The 19,725-nt window shown below is 45.7% G+C and overlaps 1 protein-coding gene and 1 long non-coding RNA gene across 2 annotated transcripts in view; both read right to left on the minus strand.

Moving 5' to 3' along the window:
- Nucleotides 1-4,763: 4,763 nt before the first annotated feature.
- On the minus strand, nt 4,764-10,266 carry LOC134740000 (uncharacterized). The gene is made up of 2 exons (XR_010127178.1): nt 9,770-10,266; nt 4,764-8,795 (listed from the first exon to the last, which is right to left on the minus strand). It is a non-coding gene; the product is annotated as an uncharacterized LOC134740000 (long non-coding RNA).
- Nucleotides 10,267-14,922: 4,656 nt separating this feature from the next.
- Nucleotides 14,923-19,725, minus strand: part of SFRP1 (secreted frizzled related protein 1) — a 47,603-nt gene continuing 42,800 nt past the window's right edge. Inside the window, exon 3 of the mRNA XM_054499099.2 lies at nt 14,923-18,440. Coding sequence (XP_054355074.1) covers nt 18,118-18,440 — 323 coding nt within the window. The 3' untranslated portion in view covers nt 14,923-18,117. The remainder of the gene's footprint in view (nt 18,441-19,725) is intronic.

Consider the following 19,725-nt stretch of genomic DNA (forward strand, 5'->3'; position numbering starts at 1 on the left):
CTAGACATGATGTAGTAGGTTAAAGGAAATGCAGTAAATAACCCTTAGTAATGTGGTGGTAAGGTGTATGTGTAGAGGGGGAATAAGCATTCCATATTTCTATGATGAGATTTCTGTCTCTTAGTGAGTCTGTGCCTCTGGACTGTGAACTTCTCAATTTTTCTCCACCTTAGGTTGGACAGCATGGCTAGAGTAGCTGAAGTTGGGTTATTTCCCCTCTTCTACATAGAAGGGTAGAGCTGGCTGGATTTGGGCATTTCCTCCTTCCCTCCCAGGTCATTAGGCTCTGATAAAATTCCAGCAGGTTAGACTCTGGTTAACTAATTTCTCCGACAGCAGACCTTGTTAAGACAGAGTGTTCTGGCATATTTCAAAATGGCTCCTTTCTCTCTCCCATCCTGCTGAAAGCATGAGGAGATTTTTCTCCAGTATTTACTGTGAGAACCTGGTTGATATCCTGAAGACAAAACTCACATAAGTGTTGGGGGCCTCCTAAGATTGGGTCTCTCTAGAGCTTTTAACTCTCAGATTTGTCCACGCCTAGACTCCAGCAGCTTGTCAATTACAGTTCCGGTTTTCCCAGGCAGCAGTGGTTCCTGCAGAGGTTGCTGCTCTAATGTACTATGATTCTCTATATTTGCTGTCTGTCTCTTTAATTTAGGGGGCAGTAGTTTGCCCTATGACCTCATTTCTCTTATGCATCTAAGAAGAGTGGTTGATTTTTCAGTTTGTTCAGCTCTTATTGTTAGGACAGAGTGGCAACTTCTAAGTTCCTTATATGGAGGACAGAAAGCCAGGAGTTGCATTTTTCATTTCAGATATTATATTTTTCCACTCTAGAATTTCTGTTTGGTTTTTTTATATCTTCCATTTCTCTCTCCGTTATCTTCATATTTTCCACTAGATTTTTGAGCATATTTATAATGGATGTTTTTTAAATAAATTTTTATTTTAGAATAATTTTAGATTTGTAGGAAAGTTGCAAAGGCAGTATAAAGTTACTGTACACCCTTCCTTAGATTCCCTTAATGTTAATATCTTGCATGACTATGGTACATCTGTTAAAAGTATGTGTTGTGGCTGAGCACGGTGGCTCATGCCTGTAATCCCAGCACTTTGGGAGGCCGAGGCGGGCAGATCACTTGAGGTCAGGAGTTCGAGATCAGCCTGGCCAACACTGTGAAACCCCATCTCTATTCAAAATACAAAAATTAGCTGGACGTGGTGGCACACATCTGTAGTCCCAGCTACTTGGGAGCTAGCTCCTTCAGTAAACCAGTTACAAATATTAGATGCAGGAAAATCTTCATAGGAAAAGAGATGGGAGCCCAGAGTCCCGGACAAAGAGCAGGCTGCTGCTTTATCTTCCCTCAGTGCCCCGCCACCCCACGGCTTCCCCTGCAGGTCACCCTGAGTCCCCCAACCCTGCGGCTTCCCCTGCAGACCACCCTGGGTCCCCCCTACCCCACCCCATGGCTTCTCCTGCGGGCTGTTCTGTCTTTCCTGAGTCCCCCACCCCATGGCCTCGCCTGCAGGCTGGTGGCAGTCCTCAGCTCCAGACCTTCCCCAAGACCCAAGGGTACTCTCAGGGTGGAGCCAGAAACACCAGCCCTAGCTCCCACACACACCTGAAAACCTGTGTCCCTTCCTAACCATGTGGGACCCCAGCACAGGTATGTAGATATGACAGGCCACCTGCACTCCAGCTGGAGAGAGGAAATAGATCAGGCGTCAGTCAGCAGCCCTCAGCAAACCATATGAGGCTAGAGCACGAGTCACCCTAGGAAAATGGAGCCTCTTCTAGGAAGAACATCTTCTCAAACCAGCCATGGTTTGAGAAAGGCTGTCAGGAAAGACCAGTTGTTGTTTTTTCTGTCCAATCTGTCACAGATCTATATTTTGTAAAATGCAGTACAAATGAGTTATTAGGAAAAATTGAATAAAAACAAAGCACACAAAATACAAGCTGAAAATTTGTATTATTAGATTGGACGGACATAAAATTACTCCATCAAATTACAATTTCTGTACTTATTTCCTCATGGACCAGCCACAGCCAGTCCACGGACCATGCTGTGAGCAGTCCCAGCCCAGCCAGGAACTGTTCATGGCAGCCAGCCCTGGCCACTGCACTTCCCAGGAAGCCAGTCATTAAAACTTGCAGGCCATTTGGCAGACCTAGGCCATGCCTTCCATGTCTCCCTGCTGGCCTGTCCAGCCTCCTTAAAGCCATTTCTGATTAGGTCAGTCCGCCTGGCATCAGCCTTCAGCAGACCCCCCAGCGTGGATCCACGTCCTCCTTCTCTGACTGCTGTGCCCTCTTCCTGACCTTGCGTATCCAGTCCTGACCACTCTCAGGCTCCACTTCACTGCCCCACCTTGTGAGTCCTCCCGACACCATCACTCTGAGGATTTTCAGGGGAGTTTGTCCACACTTCTCTTATTTCTCATTTCACTTCCTACTCAGCACTGGGGTTCTTATACCAACCTCTTACCTTCCCTGTGAGATTGTAAAATCCTTGGGGGCAGAATTCATCTCTGACTTGTCTTTGCATCCTTCATAAGAGCTGGTACAGTGGCTACCCACAAACCATTGATTTTTATTAATGATTGAAAACAATAAGGCCAGTGGCAGTGGCTCACACCTGTAATCTCAATAATTCGGGAGGCCAAGGTGGGAGGATCACTTGAGGTCAGGCATTTGAGACTAGCCTGGCCAACACAGTGAAACCCCATCTCTACCAAAAAATACAACAATTAGTTGGATGTGGTGGTGTGTGCCTGTAGTTCCAGCTACTCAGGAGGCTGAGGCAGGAGAATCACTTGAACCCAGGAGGCAGAGGCTGCAGTAAGCTGAGGTCACACCACTGCACTCCAGCCTGGGTGACAGAGTGAGACCCTGTCTCAAATAAAAAAAAAAAAAAAAAAAAGAACTCTCTCCCTAAGTCTGGATGGAGTCATTTGGGCAGAGATAAGCAGCTATTTGCCTGTTCTTCCTACCTTGAGTGCCAGTAAGGCCCAGACCCTGAAGGCCCCCAGTCCGGGAAGTTCCCTCAGCACTGGGGAAAAGGATCGGTCACTAAGTGGACAGTTTGACGCGCTCTGTGCCTCTCTGAGCCCTTCAGAAAACAAGGACACCAGCTGTCCCCTGTCTCAATTGAGCAGGACGTCTCCTTTCATTTCTCCTGGGCACCCTAGCAGGGTGTCAGAGCCCACTGCCAGTTGTCCCAAGGTGGGGAAGCAGCCCCGACAGATGGAAGATAGCTCAGTGCTGTGTGAAGGGAAACGGCTTTTGTTTCAGCCCCCGGTGTGTGTGGCAGGCACGAGGCTTGATGACAGGGTGATGAGCTGTGGAAGGAATGCACCACAGGGCTGGAACACAATCGTGCTTTGTTTTTGTTCCTGCATCTGAGAATGCCCCGGACTGATGGCAGCGATCAGGCCCAATGTGCCACATTTCATCCTACAGGCTCCAATCCACATCCCCCCACCGCAGAGAGGTGGCTCTTCCTGCAATCCAGCCATGATGCACCTGCTGTAAATCAGCATGGCTCCCCCAAAGTCAAAGGCCGTCTGAACAAGGTGACAGAGAAATGCAAGGAGGACGGACAGCCTAGTCTGGCTCTGCCTTGGAGGGGGAGGCTGCCTGGCCTCCCACAGCCAGGACAGGTTCCCTGTGTGCAGCGCTGCCTGTGAGAGGGTCCCCAGGATGAATTCCTGCTGTGTCACTCCTCAGAACCGGAGTCCTGTGCCAAGAACGGTATCTTTAGCTATGAAGCAGAGTCAAGAAAGAGAGAAAAATGAGGAGAAAGCAAGAAAAGCAGAAAGATTGAGGACAGGGGGATAGAAGGAGGCAGAAGGGGAGAAATGAAGGAAGAGGATTTTAAAAAATAAAAAAAAAAGAATGGACACAGCAAACCACCATCGCACATGTATACCTATGTAACAAACCTGCAGGTTCTGCACATGTATCCCAGAACTTAAAGTAAAATTTAAAAAAACAAAAAAGAGAGTGTGTGCAGGGTACCTCCCCTTTACAAAGCCATCAGAAAAAAAAAAAGGAATGGACAAGAAAGAAAAGACGGGAAAAAAAGGGAAAAAGTAAGGACATTTTTAAAGGGGGGAGAAGAGATGGCAAATAAGAAAGGATGTTGGCAGTAACGGCTTTTGAGAGCCCTACTGATTGATAGAAAATATTTCTTAGATAGGTTTCCCGTCCAGGAGAGGACTCTTGGTTCAAGCTCGCTCTTCTCATGCTGGCCAGGAGCAGGGCTGCAGAGGAAGCTGTGAGTTTCTCAGAGAAGCCTAGCACTCCCTTCTCTTCCTTCTAGGCAGCCAAAGCCCTGGGAGGCCCAGGAAAGTGAGTTCCAAGTTCCAGTCTGTCCCACAGGGAGGCTGCAAAGTGGTGTCATCTCTCAGAGGAAGTCGGCTGAGCTGGCTGGAAAGTGTGTAAAAGAGAGAGAGAGTGTGTGTGTGTGTGTGTGTGTGTGTGTGTGCGCGCGCGCGCACTTGCAGCTTCTCTGCCAGAGTTGGAAAATCAGAGGTCTGATCACTTTTGACTCTGGTGTAGCTGTTTTCCTCTTGTAATCCTCAGTGTGGTGAGCTGAAGGCAGTGGAAAACACACTCTGTGAAGTTTTTTTCCATTAGGTCACTAAACTGCGTAACTCAGAAATAAGGTTCTGCTGCACACATAGCTTTCAACTTACATATTCCTGGACTTTGGACAATATCTTTTGTCCCAGAAATGAGAGAAGGAACAACATTTTTAAATTATTTTTAATTTTTAATTGTGGTAAAATACACATAACAGAAAATTTACCATCTTAGCCACTTTAAGTGTACGGTTCTGTGGCATTAAGTACATTCATGTTATTGTGCAACCATCACCACCATCCCTCCACAGAATTCTTGCAAAACCGACACCCTCTACCCATTAAACAATAACTCCTCATTTCTCCTTCCCCCAGCCCCTGGCAACCTTCAACCTATTTTCTGTCTCTTTGACTTTGACTACTGCAGATACCTCACGTAAGTGGAATTATATAGTATTTGTCTTTTTGAGACTGGCTTATTTCACTTAACATCACGTCCTCAAGGTGCATCCACATTGTAGCATGTCAGAATTTCCTTCATTCTTAGAAAAAGCAAATGCTATTGTGTAGTACGTATACAGCACATTTTGGTTTTCCACTCGCCTACCTTTTGGCTATTATGATTAATGCTGCTATGAACATAGATGCACAAATATCTCTTTGAGTCCCTGATTTCAGTTATTTTAGGTATACACTCAGAAGTGGAATTGCTAGATCTTATGGTAATTCTATTTTGAAGATTTTGAGAAACTGCTATACCGTTTTCCACAGTAGCTGCAGCATTTTACATTCCCACCAACATTGCACAAAGGTTCCAATCAATTTCTCCACATTCTTGCCAACACTTGTTATTTTCTGTTGTTTATTTAAGAGATTGGGTCTCGCTATGTTGCCCAGACTGGCCTCGAATTTCTGGGCTCAAGTGATCCTCCTCCCTCAGCCTGCTTAATAGCTGGGATTATAGGCACATGCCACCACATCCAGCTAATTTCTGTTTTTGATAGTAGCCATTCAAATGGGCAGGAAGTAATATTCCATTGTGGTTTTGATTTGCATTTCTCTACTGATTACTAATGTTGAACATCTTTTACTTGTTTATCTGCCATTTGTATACCTTCTTTAGAGAACTGTCTATTCAGGTCCTTTGTGAATTTTTTAATTAGGCAATTTGGTTTTTGTTGTTGTAGAATTGTAGGAGTTCTTTATATAGTCTGGGTATTAATCCCTTATGAAATGTATGATTTTCAAATATTTTCTCCCATGCTGTGGGTTGCCTTTTCACTGTGTTGATTGTGTCCTTTGACGCAAAGAAGCAGAATTTTAAGTCAACTGCAATATTATGGCACTTCTCAAGATGTCACTAAATGTGAGAAAGAGGCCGGGCGTGGTAGCTAAATGCCTGTAATCCCAGCATTTTGGGAGGCCAAGGCAGGTAGATCACAAGGTCGAGAGATCAAGATTATCCTGGCCAACATGGTGAAACCCCGTCTCTACTAAAAATACAAAAATTAGCTGGATGTGGTGGTGCGCACCTGTAGTCCCAGCTACTCGGGAGGCTGAAGCAGGAGAATCACTTGAACCTGGGAGGTGGAGGTTGCAGTGAGCCGAGATCGTGCCACTGCACTCCAGCCTGATGACAGAGCAAGACTCAGTCTCAAACAAACAAAAAAATAGTGAGAAAGAACAAGATAAAACCCTGCCCTGATGACTGCAAAGTGTGTGCACCCCCATCCACCAGTATTTCAGCCTAGCCTCAGCAGAACTTGTTGACCAAGTTAGGACATAATCCACCTCTTCCATTACCTTCCCTATCAGAGTCTATATGTGAGGTTCCCAGAAATCCTTTCTTTGCAGACCTATGCTAAATAGAAGGTTTTGTGTTTGGGCTTTTTTGTTGTTTTATTGTCTGGTTGGGTTTTGTTTTGATGTTGGTGGTGTTTTGGTTTGTATCTCTGCCTTCTGACTATGGTTTTTCAAGTCCTGCAGCAAGAAATATTGCAGAATTAACTTCACATAAAAGATTCAAATGAACCACTTATTCAGAAGAAAACATCCCAGGTTTGCTGGCCAGTTCAGCTCTCCACACTTTGCACCAGCAGGGATCATTCTAAAAAGTGATCCCAAGGGGAGTGAGCCAGATGCAGACATTTAACTGTTCTGCAAGATAAGGACTTGAAAGCATCTTATAAGTGAGCACTCAGGATTCAAGGTCCTGGCTCTAAGTTTTATGAGCCCTAATTCTGATCCAGTGTCAGCCGCTAGATTCTCTGCCAAAGAAATACTGGAAAACCAGCTTTTCTTCAATTTCATTGGTATGTCAGCCACTGATGGACATCGTCTGTGAAGCCAGACCAACCTTTAAAACATCCAAATATACTGGAATGAGTGCATCATTTTCCTTTAGCAATGGAAAAGCAAAGCTAGTTTAATGGAAGAGGACGTCAACCCAATAGTGCCAATAGGGGGTGGGGGAGAGGCTCCCAGGCAGGGACAGGAAAGGTCCTGGAGTGCTGCCCAACTCTCTCCACTTTAGAGTCACGTGCCTTTCCCCAGGGAGCCCCACCAGGCCATGCTCTGCCACACTCTGAAGTCCAATTGGTTTAATTCATTCCTCTTTTTTCTTAACCACCCTGTACAAGTTTCTTGAATTTAAGGCATGTGCAAGGCACTGTACTGAGGGCAATGGCAGTGGGGAGGGAGACACAGAGCTCATATTATACAAGGCAGCCGTCCTCATGGTGCTGACAGACAAGTGGAAGTGATGAAGGGACAATCAAGAAAAAGAGTGATCAATACAGGCCAGGCGGGGTGGTTCACACCTGTAATCCCAGCACTTTGGGAGGCTGAGGTACGCAGATCACCTGAGGTCAGGAGTTCGAGACCAGCCTGGCCAACATGTTGAAACCCCATCTCTACTAAAAATACAAAAAAATTAGACAGGTGTGGTGGCGGGCACCTGCAGTACCAGCTACTCTCAGGAGGCTGAGGCAGGAGAGTCACTTGAACCTGGGAGGCAGAGGTTGCATGAGCCAAGATCACGCCACTGCACTCCAGCCTGGGCAACAGAGTGAGACTCCATCTCAAAAAAAAAAAAAAGGTGATCAATACAAAGCAGACTTGGTACCACAATTTAACATTCCACTCGACCCCAAGTATGTAGGGGCTTCCAGCAGAAGGGCCAGTGAGGAGGAGAAGTCCCAGTGGCCTGGCATTGGAACTACATTGTACACACAGACACCAACACAAACACAAGAACACATCTCAATGCCAGCACCCACACACGCTGACACTGATATGCACCCACACACATACACAGACACCCATACATATACACACACACCCTAACAGTGCCGGGATACATTTTTTTTTTAACATTCCTCTCCTAAAAGAAATGATAAATAGGTTGGGCATGGTGGCTCATAACTGAAATTCCAGTGCTTTGGGAGGCCAAGGCAGGAAGATTGCTTGAGTTGGAGACCAGCCTGGGCAACATAGCAAGATGCCATCTCTACAAAAAATACAAAAATTAGCCAGGCATGCTGATGCACTCCTGTAGCCCCAGCTGCTCAGGAGGCTGAGCTGGGAGGACTGCTTGAGCCCAGGAGTTTGAGCCTGCAGTGAGCTAAGATCACACCACTGCACTCCAGCCCAGGGCAACAGAGCAAGACCCTGTCTCTAAAATAAGTAAATAAATAAGAAATGATAAATGGACAAAAGCCCAGGGCTTCCTAAAGCAGTTTGGAGGCCCAAGAAGACAGCCCGGCTGAATTTATAACATATCACCATCCTTTGCCCCATTCTAGACAGGTTTCACATGCACCTTATAAAAAGTACACCCCAAGTTCCTGGAAGGGGTGAGGTTTTTAAAGGAGTAGATTAATGTTCATGGGTGGTAGTTGCTAGAATTCCAAGTGAAGAAGAGAAGCACCAAGCTCTGAGTGTTTTTTGCAGAACTCCAAGTCCTCTCTGCAGATGTACATTTATTCCTGTAAGTGGATGCTGGGCTTTCATTTTATGTACCCTGGCTCAATTTCAATGCAGGTCAAGTTCAAATGCTTCATGCGGCGTGGACAGTGATGAGCCTTGAGGAAGTCCAGGTGGTTCTGATTAGGTCTGGAAGCACATAACTCATCCAATAGAGAACCCAATCAATTGCAAAGGTCTGGGTCCCTGTTTGTGCCTGTTAGGTCCAAGTTTCATTCCTGTTGGAATATAACTTCCCGATCAAAGACAAAATCTTTGATTCCTTCTTCCCACCTACCCTCCCCACAAAAAGTTACCAAGAAAAAAAAAAAAAAAGGCTGGCTTGGAATTGAAGCTCCAGAGGTTTGTTTGGACACCACCCACCCTTTGTAAATCAACATTTTAACGAGTTAAGTGCACATGAATCAGAACACAGGGTCACATTTCCTCGGAAATACTTGGCAGTGGGGGTGCAAAATGCACTCCGAATTTGGCCTAGTCCAGAATCAGGAGGCAGGCCAGGCCCTTGTCAAGATTCTCTCATCCCAATGTTTGGCCCAGCAGCCGGGACCAGTTCCCCCAGCCGTCCTCAGCTGCGTCAGGACTGAGCGGAATGGTGCGCACATGCCCTGCCGGCCGCCACTAGGATAATCCATGCCAACCCCACAGAATGGGAGGAGAGCAATACTGAGAACAATGAAGGGGTCTGACATGGAAATTTCAGTAGGAAACAAGCAATTACATGAGAACAAACATTCCCAGTGCCACTTACAACAATTGGAACACAACAGTGATTATAAAAATGAAAAACAAATTGAGAGCCGGGGCAGCTTGCACCTTAAAACAAATTGTCCTCCTGGTGCAGAGCTGCGACCCTCTCCTGGGCAACTGTGTGACTGTGTGTGTGTGTGTGTGTGTGTGTGTGTATGTGTCTAGCACATGAGTTTCATCTGACTTGTCTTAGAGGCTGGATCTCTTATCCCTGCAGTAGAAACCACTTCTCCTGAGCAAACTGGTTTCCATCCACCAGTCAGGGAGGAAACAGTGAGAAAACTGGAGAGGATTTCTCTGGCCCTGCTATAGGTTCAGTCTCAGGACTGTGGGGAAATGTGCACAGCAGGGGAAAAGGCCTGTCTTCTCTAACTCAGGGCAGAGGCAGGTTTCTAATGAAGAGGGCCTAGGAAAGAAATATTTTGCAGGGAGCCAAACGTACCAGGACATACCAGCTTTCCTTGTTTTCTTCATCAAGATCCATAGAACAGTCAAGCTGGTTCTAGGGTTCGAAAGGTAAATTATTTCCTTCCATCAGTTGAGTGAAAATCAGTGCAAGTCTCTGGGTCCTCATGCACATCTACTCAGTCTCCATTATGGGATGCCTTCCTTATCCAGCTCCAGCCTATGTTTCTCATTCATAGCTGTCGGTTCTGGCACTGCAGGAAGAGGCATCTGAAAATAAGGCAGCAGCCTGGGGAAGTCTGGAAAGGATGCAGGGAGTTTCTGCGTGGCAGTGGTTGGCAAGGGGGGAGCAGAGCTAGCAAGGCTTCATGCTGATATACATTGCAATTTACAGGCTGGTGCTTATTTTTTTCTCTAGGCAACTACTGGCTGCCTCCTGCTCCTCCTCTTCTGTAGGGGCCTTGGGGCCTCCCTCAAGCCCGGCCCAGCTTGGGGCCTGATTTGTGCGGCTAGGCGTCATTGAGCAACCTGCCAAGACTAGCAGCCAAGTTTGGATTCCTATGGCCTCAGCTGCTGGCCTTGGGAGGGAGCACTGACCCCAGAGGAATCCAGTTAAATCTGTGGAACCCACCCTGGTTGTCCTTGGGCCACATTGTGAAATATGCACTTGGGTTGTGGGTTGGGTTGTGGCATGTGATCTCTTTATTCCTTCAGATGACGGGCCTACTCATCTAGTTGACGGGGCAAGATTACCCAGATCTGCATAAGCCCCCCAGAGAACTAGGCAGCAAAAATGGAAACTGAGGCCCCTAAACCACCCTTCCACCCTCAATCCATTCCCAAGTACAAACAATAACAGCAGATGCTAGTGTAAATCATTAAAAAGTGCAATAGATGGCTGAGCATGGTGGCTCATGCCTGTAATCCCAACACTTTGGGAGGTGGAAGCAGGAGGATTGCTTGAACCCAAGAGTTCAAGACCAGCCTGAGCAAGATAGTGAGACTTGTCTCTACAAAAAAATTTAAAAATTAGCACAGCTTGGTGGCTTATGCCTGTAGTACCAGTTAATCAGAAGGCTGAGGTGGAAGGATTGTCTGAGCCTGGAAGGTTAAGGCTGCAGTAAGCCAAGTTCACACCACTGAACTCCAGCCTGGGCGACAGAGCAAAACCCTGTCTCAAAATAAATAAATAAAACTAAAATAAAACAAAAAGTGCAATAGAGATGGGGATCATGTGCAAAGCATTTTAACAGAATCTCCTGTTTTCTTTCTAATTCCCTTCCTTGGAAGGAAATTTATTGTGCAGTTCTGGGTGTTTCTTTTTTTCTATTTCAATAGATTTAGGGGTACAGATTGTTTTTGGTCACATGGATGAATTATATAGTGAAGTCTGGGCTTTTAGTGTAACCATCACCCAAAGAGTATACACTGTACCCAATAGGTAATTTCTCATTCCTCACCCTACTCCCACCCTCTGCTCTTCTGAGTCTCAGAGAAGCTGGATCCCTGGATCCCACCTGGCCAGCCAATGGGCAGGCTTCCTGAGGGTACACAGCTGTAGGCCTGTAGACTCAGGCACTCCAGGGAAGTGGGAGAAAAGAACTTCTCCTTAGTGCTTGCAACTGCCACATCAGAACTTAGCTGAAATCCCAGGGATCAGATCCCAAATCCTTCCTCACCAGCCCCATCCACCAGTCCTGTTGCTCAGGTGATAGGAAGGTCATCCTAATGATAACCACGTGGTGGGTTTCAGCTGTGGAAAATTCCTGGCCCCTTTCTCCTTCTTCCCACTTCCTCCTTCTCCCCTTAAGCACACACACATGGAGCTTTCCCTTCCTTTATTTAAGCAAACAACTCTCCATTATTAGGTACAGCCCCTTCTTATCTAAATAGTCTGCAGATGCATGAAGACACAGGAGCTTTCTGCTCCTATTCTGAGCTTGTTCTGGTGCCCATCTTCTCCAAACCTACAACAAGTGGCCTCCCTTAGACCTTGCTGACAGCAATTCCTACGCCTGCTCCCCTAGTAAGTCAGCCCAGGGGCAGGCTGTCCTCAATGTATCAGGGGTGGGATTTTCCCTCCAAAGACTTCAATTTCCCCTCTCTTTCTTGGCTCCTCCCATAACCTGAGGTTGAAACTGCCCAGACATGAGCAAATGGAACAGGGAAAGTCCCAATTTTCTTGTCAAATTCCTATGTAACTTTAGCTGTCCAGGTAAATACCACCAGTTGGTTACCACCACCAACCCCTGGTGGGTCTGGGGATGGGGGCTGGGGACTGGGAAGTTTGGTAAAGGGCACAGTCCAGAATGTTAATAGATGGGAAAAATAGGAAGGAACCTGTGAGTTTCCATAATGAGCAGGGTCTGAGGGAAAAGAATTAACCCTTAAGGTCCAGGACAAGAATGAAATCTAATGAGTGGGTTGAGAAGATCAGCCCCAGCTTTGGGTTTATAAGCGTGACTCTCTGGTTTGATTTGCTTCCCATTCCAAAACATGGTCAGTATTTTGACTCCCTAGGAGATGGGTTGTGCTGATCATAGAGATGGTGATACTGTAACAGGGGGTGAGGATGTGCCTGAAACCATCAGCCTGTTAGAGCTTCCCTACCCAAAGTACATTCTGCACACTGACAGCTTCACAGCTTCAGCCTCACCCGGGTAACCAAGGAAACGTGGTACATATACACTATGGAATACTACACAGCCATAAAAAAGAACAAAATCCTGTGCTTTGCAGTCACATCCAAATGCCACATGTTCTTACTTATAAGTGGGAGCTAAACAATGGGTCCACATGGACATCAAGATAGAGAGAATCAATTCTGGGGACTCCAAAAGGAGGAAAGGGTGGGGGCAAGAATTGGGAAATTTCCTATTGGGTACCATGTTCACTATCTGAGTAATAGAGTCAATAGAAGCCCAAACCTCAGCATCATGCAATATACCCTTGTAACAAAGCTGCACATGTGCCCCCAAATCCAAAATTTATATTTAAATTTTTAAAAGATTATTCAAATGTTAATATGGCCAACTAGTAGTTTGCAAAAAGAATAATTATATAAAGTAATCTTTGGGTTAAGAAAAATAACCTCTTTTGATATTAAAAGCATTACGAGTCATGTGTGCTTTAGGTACTTATGGATTATTTGACAAAGCTCCATTGGATAGGCCATGCATGTCTTTATACAAATAAAACTGGAAAAAAATTAGGAAAAAAAAGAAAAGAAATGCAGAATTCAAGCCCACCTCAGACCTACCCTTCAGAATCGGCATTTTAACACTGGTCCTCAAGTGAGTCATACACATATTAAAATGTGAGAAACACTCCTTGGACAGCCAAATGTACCCAGCCTTAAGGAAAGAGGGCTCATTCCCCCTTGCATTTAACTTGCCTCTATTAGCTGATGCCAGGTAAGATGAACTCACAGAGCTTCAGAAGGGACTGCGGCAATATGAAGTGTGGATGTGGGGAGAGGGAGATTACAAAATAACTTCTTGCCTCTCATCCCCAGGCCACGCAGGTCCTATGAGAATGTTTTGCAAAGTAAGATCCTGTGGACTGCTGGCATCAGAGAAACCTTGCACCTTGGTTCTAGAGCCCCTTTGCCAACCTTCCCAAACTTTCCCAATCAGAATGTCTGGGGGTGGGAGCCAAGACCCACATATTAGCAAGCTCCCCTTGGTGACACTCACATAGGCTGAAATTTAAGAATGATTCTCGCTCTGCCCTTCAATTGCTATTGGATGATTAGTACAATGTCCCTCCCTCAGGAGCAAAAGTGAATTGCTAGCACTTCTGGACCCAAGGTGGGGAGACAGCCTTTGAAGTTAAGACCAGCCTACCTCTGTGTCCCTTGGTCTTTTATACCTCCTGCCTAGGGAAGTGCCGAAATTATTCATTAAAGAGGTGCAGGTACCATGCAGCTTAAGGACAAGCCTGTGGTTCCAAGTGCTGCCAGCATCTCTGAGGCACAAGCCTCAAGCAGTCCAGACCCTTGGGCACCCCAAACTCCACCACAGTGACTCCAGCAGCTGGAACTGAGATACCTTTGCACACAGTTCATCATCCTTTTGCAGACTTAAAAAAAAATGGAAATGGTGGGTCATGGTGGTGAGCTTCAGTAGGGGGTGGCAATGAGATCTCCACCCAGCCTAAGTAAATTTTCTTTCTTATTAACCACAGGGAGCTAAAAGGAAATATGGACATTTTCCTTGGCTGGACTAGTATCTCACTATTTCACCAGTCAGGTACATTAGCATGTGAGAATCTTTCTGGACTACAGCATGACTTTGATAGAATGTTTACAAGTCCTCACACCACACCTTAAAAAAAAGTTGTGTCTCTGTGCTTGGGCGTGGATTTGGGTAACTTGGGAATATTTTATCACTTCTGGGTAAAACTGCCAGTTGTCTGCGGTTTGGAGGTGATTTATTGATCAGGGAACTACGTCCACTGAAGTTGTCACTGTAATTGCTTGCAGAATTAGAAGTCGCATGGAAGAATTCCTTAGGCAAGAAGCACATAACCTAATATGAAACAGCTTGGGCTGGGTATGGTGCAGCACTCTGAGTCCAAAGGGAAGCTCGGCAGGGAGCGCAGACATCACACCTACGCAAGTGGGATGCAGGAGCCCTGGGTTCTAATTCCAACCAGGCGAGTGACCTGGGAGTCCCAGACTAGTTGGGAAATCCCAGCTATATCCCCATCTTACATTAAAAGGGTGGATATGTTCCTCTCCAAGGCCTCCTATGTGTCTAAGACTCCAGATACGGACAAGTTTTCCAATTCTAGTTGGTAATTATAACATTGAGTTGAGCCAGAGGGGAAAGAGAATGTTTCCATGAGAAACATGGAAAAGAAATTCAGGCAGGGCCGAAAGCTACATTCTTGTAGAGCAAGCATTTAACCTTCTCTCTGATCTGAAACACACACAGCCAGGAGAAACACTTCTGGAAGTTATTTCTAGGAGCAGATGGTAAATGGGAGGGTGGGGGCCGCGGGTAGCCTGTGGTGCCTCCCAAGTTCTCCTTCAGCCCACCCACACCCAGTTACCATTTGCAAGCTGTTGAACTGGGACCAGAAAGCATCACTGAAGAAACTCAAGAGGAGAAAGATACATGTGCTTCACTGGAGAGGGTGAGAAGTGTATGACTGAGTGGGAAAAAAAAGTCATAGCTCACAGTATCATTGATTAATTGAGTGATTTTAGTCAAGTGAATATTGATACATGGCTGAGAAAGCATGAAAATAAAATGAACACGTACGGGAATTACTATTAACATAAGCGATAACATCAAAACATCTGGTAAAATGCAGTTAAAAAAACAACACAAATGAAATGGAATGTAAAACATTTTCACAGTATTCAAAGCTTTTGTAAGAGACTTAGGATCTAAAAGAGGAGTACTACAGGAAGAAACTAGAGGAAACGGGAATTTCATCCATGTCCTGTGTATCTGCTGGCGACAGGTCAGAACGGCCAGTATGTTATTCCCTGCAGGCTGCCTAGGGTGCTCTCCTGAAACAGATCACCTGAGCCTCCTGCATCTATGAAGTTATGACACAGCAACCGGTTACTCAGAGTCTGATGAGAAAAACAGATTTTAGGTTTGGGAAATGGGATTACTGTAATTTACACATCCAAATGCAAACGGAGCTCTGATTGAATTCTACCCTGGGGAGAACTTGGTGCTAACCCACACGTACCAAGAGCCAAGTGTTATACAGGATATTTTAAAAATAAAATGTTTTTGGAATCCTCACCTCCCACGCTATCTTCTAAGATAACTACAAATATTCTTCAAAGATTTAACTGAGTTCTGCCAAGGACCTCCCAGGACTCTATCCAGAATGATTATTGTAAAGCTTTACAAATCCCACCTTGGCCCTAGTGATAATTAGCAAATCACATGCAGACCTCCTCTCTCGGAGACCAATGACCAGGCCAATCAGTCTGCACATTGATTTTGATAGATACTTTGTGGAGAAAAACAAAGGTTCGTGATAGTGCAGCTCTGTGCCTACAGAGAGCCTCCCTTTTGGTTCTGAAATTGCTGATGTGATAGAGACAAAGCTGCTATGGGTCTAAAACCTTCAATAAAGTAACTAATGACACTCAAGGTCCTGGGACTCTGAGACAGACGGTGGTAAAACCCACAGCTGCGATTCACATTTCCAATTCATTTTGAGCTTTTTCTGAAGCTGTTGCTTCCTACCTGAGAATTCCCATTTAGAGAGCTGCACAGCAGTCACCTGCTCTTCCGTATTCTGTGGTAATTACTGTTCCAGGTAAACCCCTCCACTAAGGACTCTGCCGCAGAGAGAGGGCCCGGTTGCATGAGGCACTTTGTCAAAATGAGCAGATACGTATGAGCGCTGAACTCTTGAGTGAATCAACCAGAACTAAGACCCAGATCCATGCACTCAGGAACTTGCTCTGAATTTCAGTTTGACAACAGAAAAGTAGAATATTTCTAATTAGCTAATATATATACACATTTTTTAATCATCCAAAATTACAGACAAATCACTTAAGGTCCCCAGCACTTTACGATGAAAGGTCAGAGAGAACCCCACAAAAAAAGGTGTTAAAAGGATAGGATCACTAACTGTGAGAGGTTAATTATATCAGGATAATTCTCAGGTAGGTAACTAGGTGGGCATGCTGATTTTCATACTGGAGTCTTCAAGAGTTAACAGCATCTACCATCCTTTCCTCCGGGTCAGGCTAGGCCCGCAGGGGGCCACTTTACAGCCTCACTGCAGCATCCTCACTGGGTACAAGCATTGGCCCAGAGGGACAATCATAAAGGTCCTCAAAGTGTTGCAGAGAATTAAGAATCTGGCTTTGGGGGAAGAAATTAATATGCATTTTTTTAGAATTACTTCCTGTACATTGAACAAGAAGGGTAAAGTTGTCTACGTGAACTGGCTTATATACATCGCTGATTAAACATAAGGGCTTTGGGAAGTATCTCAGGGCACTTGGGAAAAACTGCAGAGATGTTTTGCTTTTGAAACTCTCTCGCTGGATGGGGACACCCCACCCATGTCAACTTTCCATCTGCAGAAATGAAACAAATATATGTAAAAAGTGCAGGGGGACAGGCAGGCTGTTCTGAATTTCTTTGATCTACAGGCAATCAAGTTCAAAGGAATTGTTTCTTTACAGGAAAGAAAAAAACGGAAAGCTCTGTGAGTTTTGCTAGGGGGTGTTAGGTTCTAGGGCAACCAAGGACTGTTCAGGAAGGAAAGCCACACAGCTACACTACCAGGGAAATCCGCCTCCCTTGGCAAATGCCTGGGGAGAGCTGCTCCTCTGGGAAGCAGCCTCGGACGGATCAGGAGACCTTGTTCTAGCACACCTTTCAAATGCGCAATGTAGACTGTTTTAAAACCTTGAAAAATAAGTGGGTGTTTGTCATTGTTCTTTTAAAAATGTGAAAAGGAAAAAACATGAGATTAGAATCCTAAGCTCTTCACCCAATTTCACAATTCACCCTGACTAGCAATTTGCTGGACTGTTCTAAAATTTTTTTCATTTGTTTCTTTTTTAACTATGTGTTTTGAAAACTACTGCCTTCTCAGCCCAAAAATCGCCGTCTCTCTCAGGCTCACTGTGGTTTCCTTTTTCTGACACAAAGGCAGGCACAGGCTGCCCCTCCACATGTCTTGGGGATCAGATCATGCCCCGGGCTCACAGGAACCGAAACTTTGGGGCATCTGAGACTGGCTGATTCAGATCCAAAGACAATCACATGGAAAGACTGTGGGCAGAGAAGGCAATGCCTCTCCCCTGGTCCCTTTGCTGTCACTATTACATAATGGACTTGCACTTTTCCTCCCTGCACTTATCACTTTCTGGGCTTGACCTTAATTGTAAGTGTGGTGTGGGTCTGTTTCCATTTAAAGCAAACAGAAACTACTCTGGACCTGAAAGCAACGTGACTTGCCAATTATTAGAATTTTCTAGTTGAAAGGCATAGATCAGCCAGTAGATCCACACCAACAAGTTGCAAAATGTAGTTTTTGCTGCTGGCTCTCACTTTCTGCCCAATCCCCCTTTTTGTGTTTCAGTGGCTGTGTTGCTGTTGGAAATGGTTTGTCACCTCCTCCTGTGCAGTGGCTGCTGCTCCACACTGTGGATCTTAAAAACCTTCCTAATCTAAATGGCCCTTGCCTTACCCGGCCATGGCTACCCCGGGGTTTCGAGCGTGGCTATGGAGGGAAGGGAGCGGGAATGCTGCAAGAACAAGCCGACTGGATTACAATGTCCACTACCGACAGGCGCAGTGTGTGTGTGTGACCCACTGGGTTCCCGGGGCACTGTCCCCCCGCCCCCACCCCACCCGAGGCTCCCTCCCCACCCTGCCCCCAGGAGAATCACTTAAACACAGACTGAAAGGTGGGGCACTCGTGGTTTTTCATTTTCTTCATGAAGTTTTTGAACTCCTTGTTTTTCTTGTCCCACTTGTGGATGGCCGTCAGCAAGTACTGGCTCTTCACCTTGCGGCCCATGATGAGGAAGTGGTGGCTGAGGTTGTCCAGCTGGTGGCAGGGACAGTCAGCCCCATTCTTCAGGTACAGCACGAGCTTCTTCAGGTCCTTCTTCTTGATGGGCCCCAACTTCAGGGGCTTCTTCTTCTTGGGGACAATCTTCTTGTCGCCATTTTCTTTTTTCACTTCTTTTATTTTCATCCTCAGCGCTAGAGATGGAGAGGACAGAGGAAGAGAAAAGAGGGGAAGAGAAAGCATTTAGAACACAGCTTTTCTTTTTTTGATCCTCCAAGTGATTGCATTTTATTATTTTATTTTTTTGCTTATACTTTCTTCTTGTAAATATATATGTTTTTAATTATAGATTCAGGGGCACAGGTGCAGAGTTGGTTTCATGGGTATATTGCATGATGCTGAGGTTTGGGCTTCTAATAATGCCATCGCCCAAGCAGCAATTACAGTGTCGGCCATCCTCCCTCATGTCTTTTGGAATCTCCAGTGTTTACTGTAGAACAAAGCTTTTCATCTAGAACAATAACCCAAGTGTACAGCTGAGGTGGAGAAGAAAATGAAAGGCAAGTAACAAGTCAAGAAACAGGCAGTTTTATCCATAAAAACCAAGGTCTGTTAATCCCAGCACTTTGGGAGGCCAAAATGAGTAGATCCTCTGAGGTCAGGAGTTCGAGACCAGCCTGGCCAGCATGGTGAAACCCCATCTCTACTAAAAATACAAAAATTAGCCAGGCATGGTGGCAGGTGCCCATAATCCCAGCTACTAAGGAGGCTGAGGCAGAAGAATTGCTTGAACCCGGGAGGCGGAGGTTGCAGTGAGCCTAGATCATGCCACTGCACTCCAGCCTGAGCGACAGAGCAAGACTCCATCTCAAAATAAAAAATAAATAATCAAGGTCTCAGTTACCCATTCTGCCACCGCCTCCGCCCCCTATTCTGTGGTGTCCAGTGGTATCTCTCTGTAACGGCCATCGGTGCCAGGAGATCCTCAAACAAATTTCAAAACTAAATCACATTGCTCTTTTCAAAAATCCAGTGACTCAGAATATCATGCACTGCTTTAAGAGAAAAAAGGGTCCTGTAACCCAATTTACTCCACGTGATCTGATGCTATTGATCTCAGCATTCAAAGACAAAAAATCCTGCGTGTTTTTGTTTTTTATTGTTGTCTTTGTGGAGGCAGGGTCTCACTCTATTGTCCAGGCTAGAGTGCAGTGTCTCGATCTCGGCTCACTGCAGCCTCAAACTCCCGGGCTCAAGCAATTCTCCCACCTCAGCCTCCCAAGTAGCCGGGATTACAGGCATGCACCATCATGCCTAGCTGATTTTTTTTTTTAAGAGACGGGTGTTACTATGTTGCCCAGAACTCCTGGACTCAAGAAATCCTCCCTCCTCAGCCTCCCAAAGTGTTGGGATTACAGGCATGAGTCACCATGCCTGACCATGAGGGCTTCTTTTTGTTTGCTTTTGTTTTGAAGAGCA

Source organism: Pongo pygmaeus, chromosome 7 (assembly GCF_028885625.2).
Source record: "Pongo pygmaeus isolate AG05252 chromosome 7, NHGRI_mPonPyg2-v2.0_pri, whole genome shotgun sequence".
Classification (NCBI taxonomy): domain Eukaryota; kingdom Metazoa; phylum Chordata; class Mammalia; order Primates; family Hominidae; genus Pongo; species Pongo pygmaeus.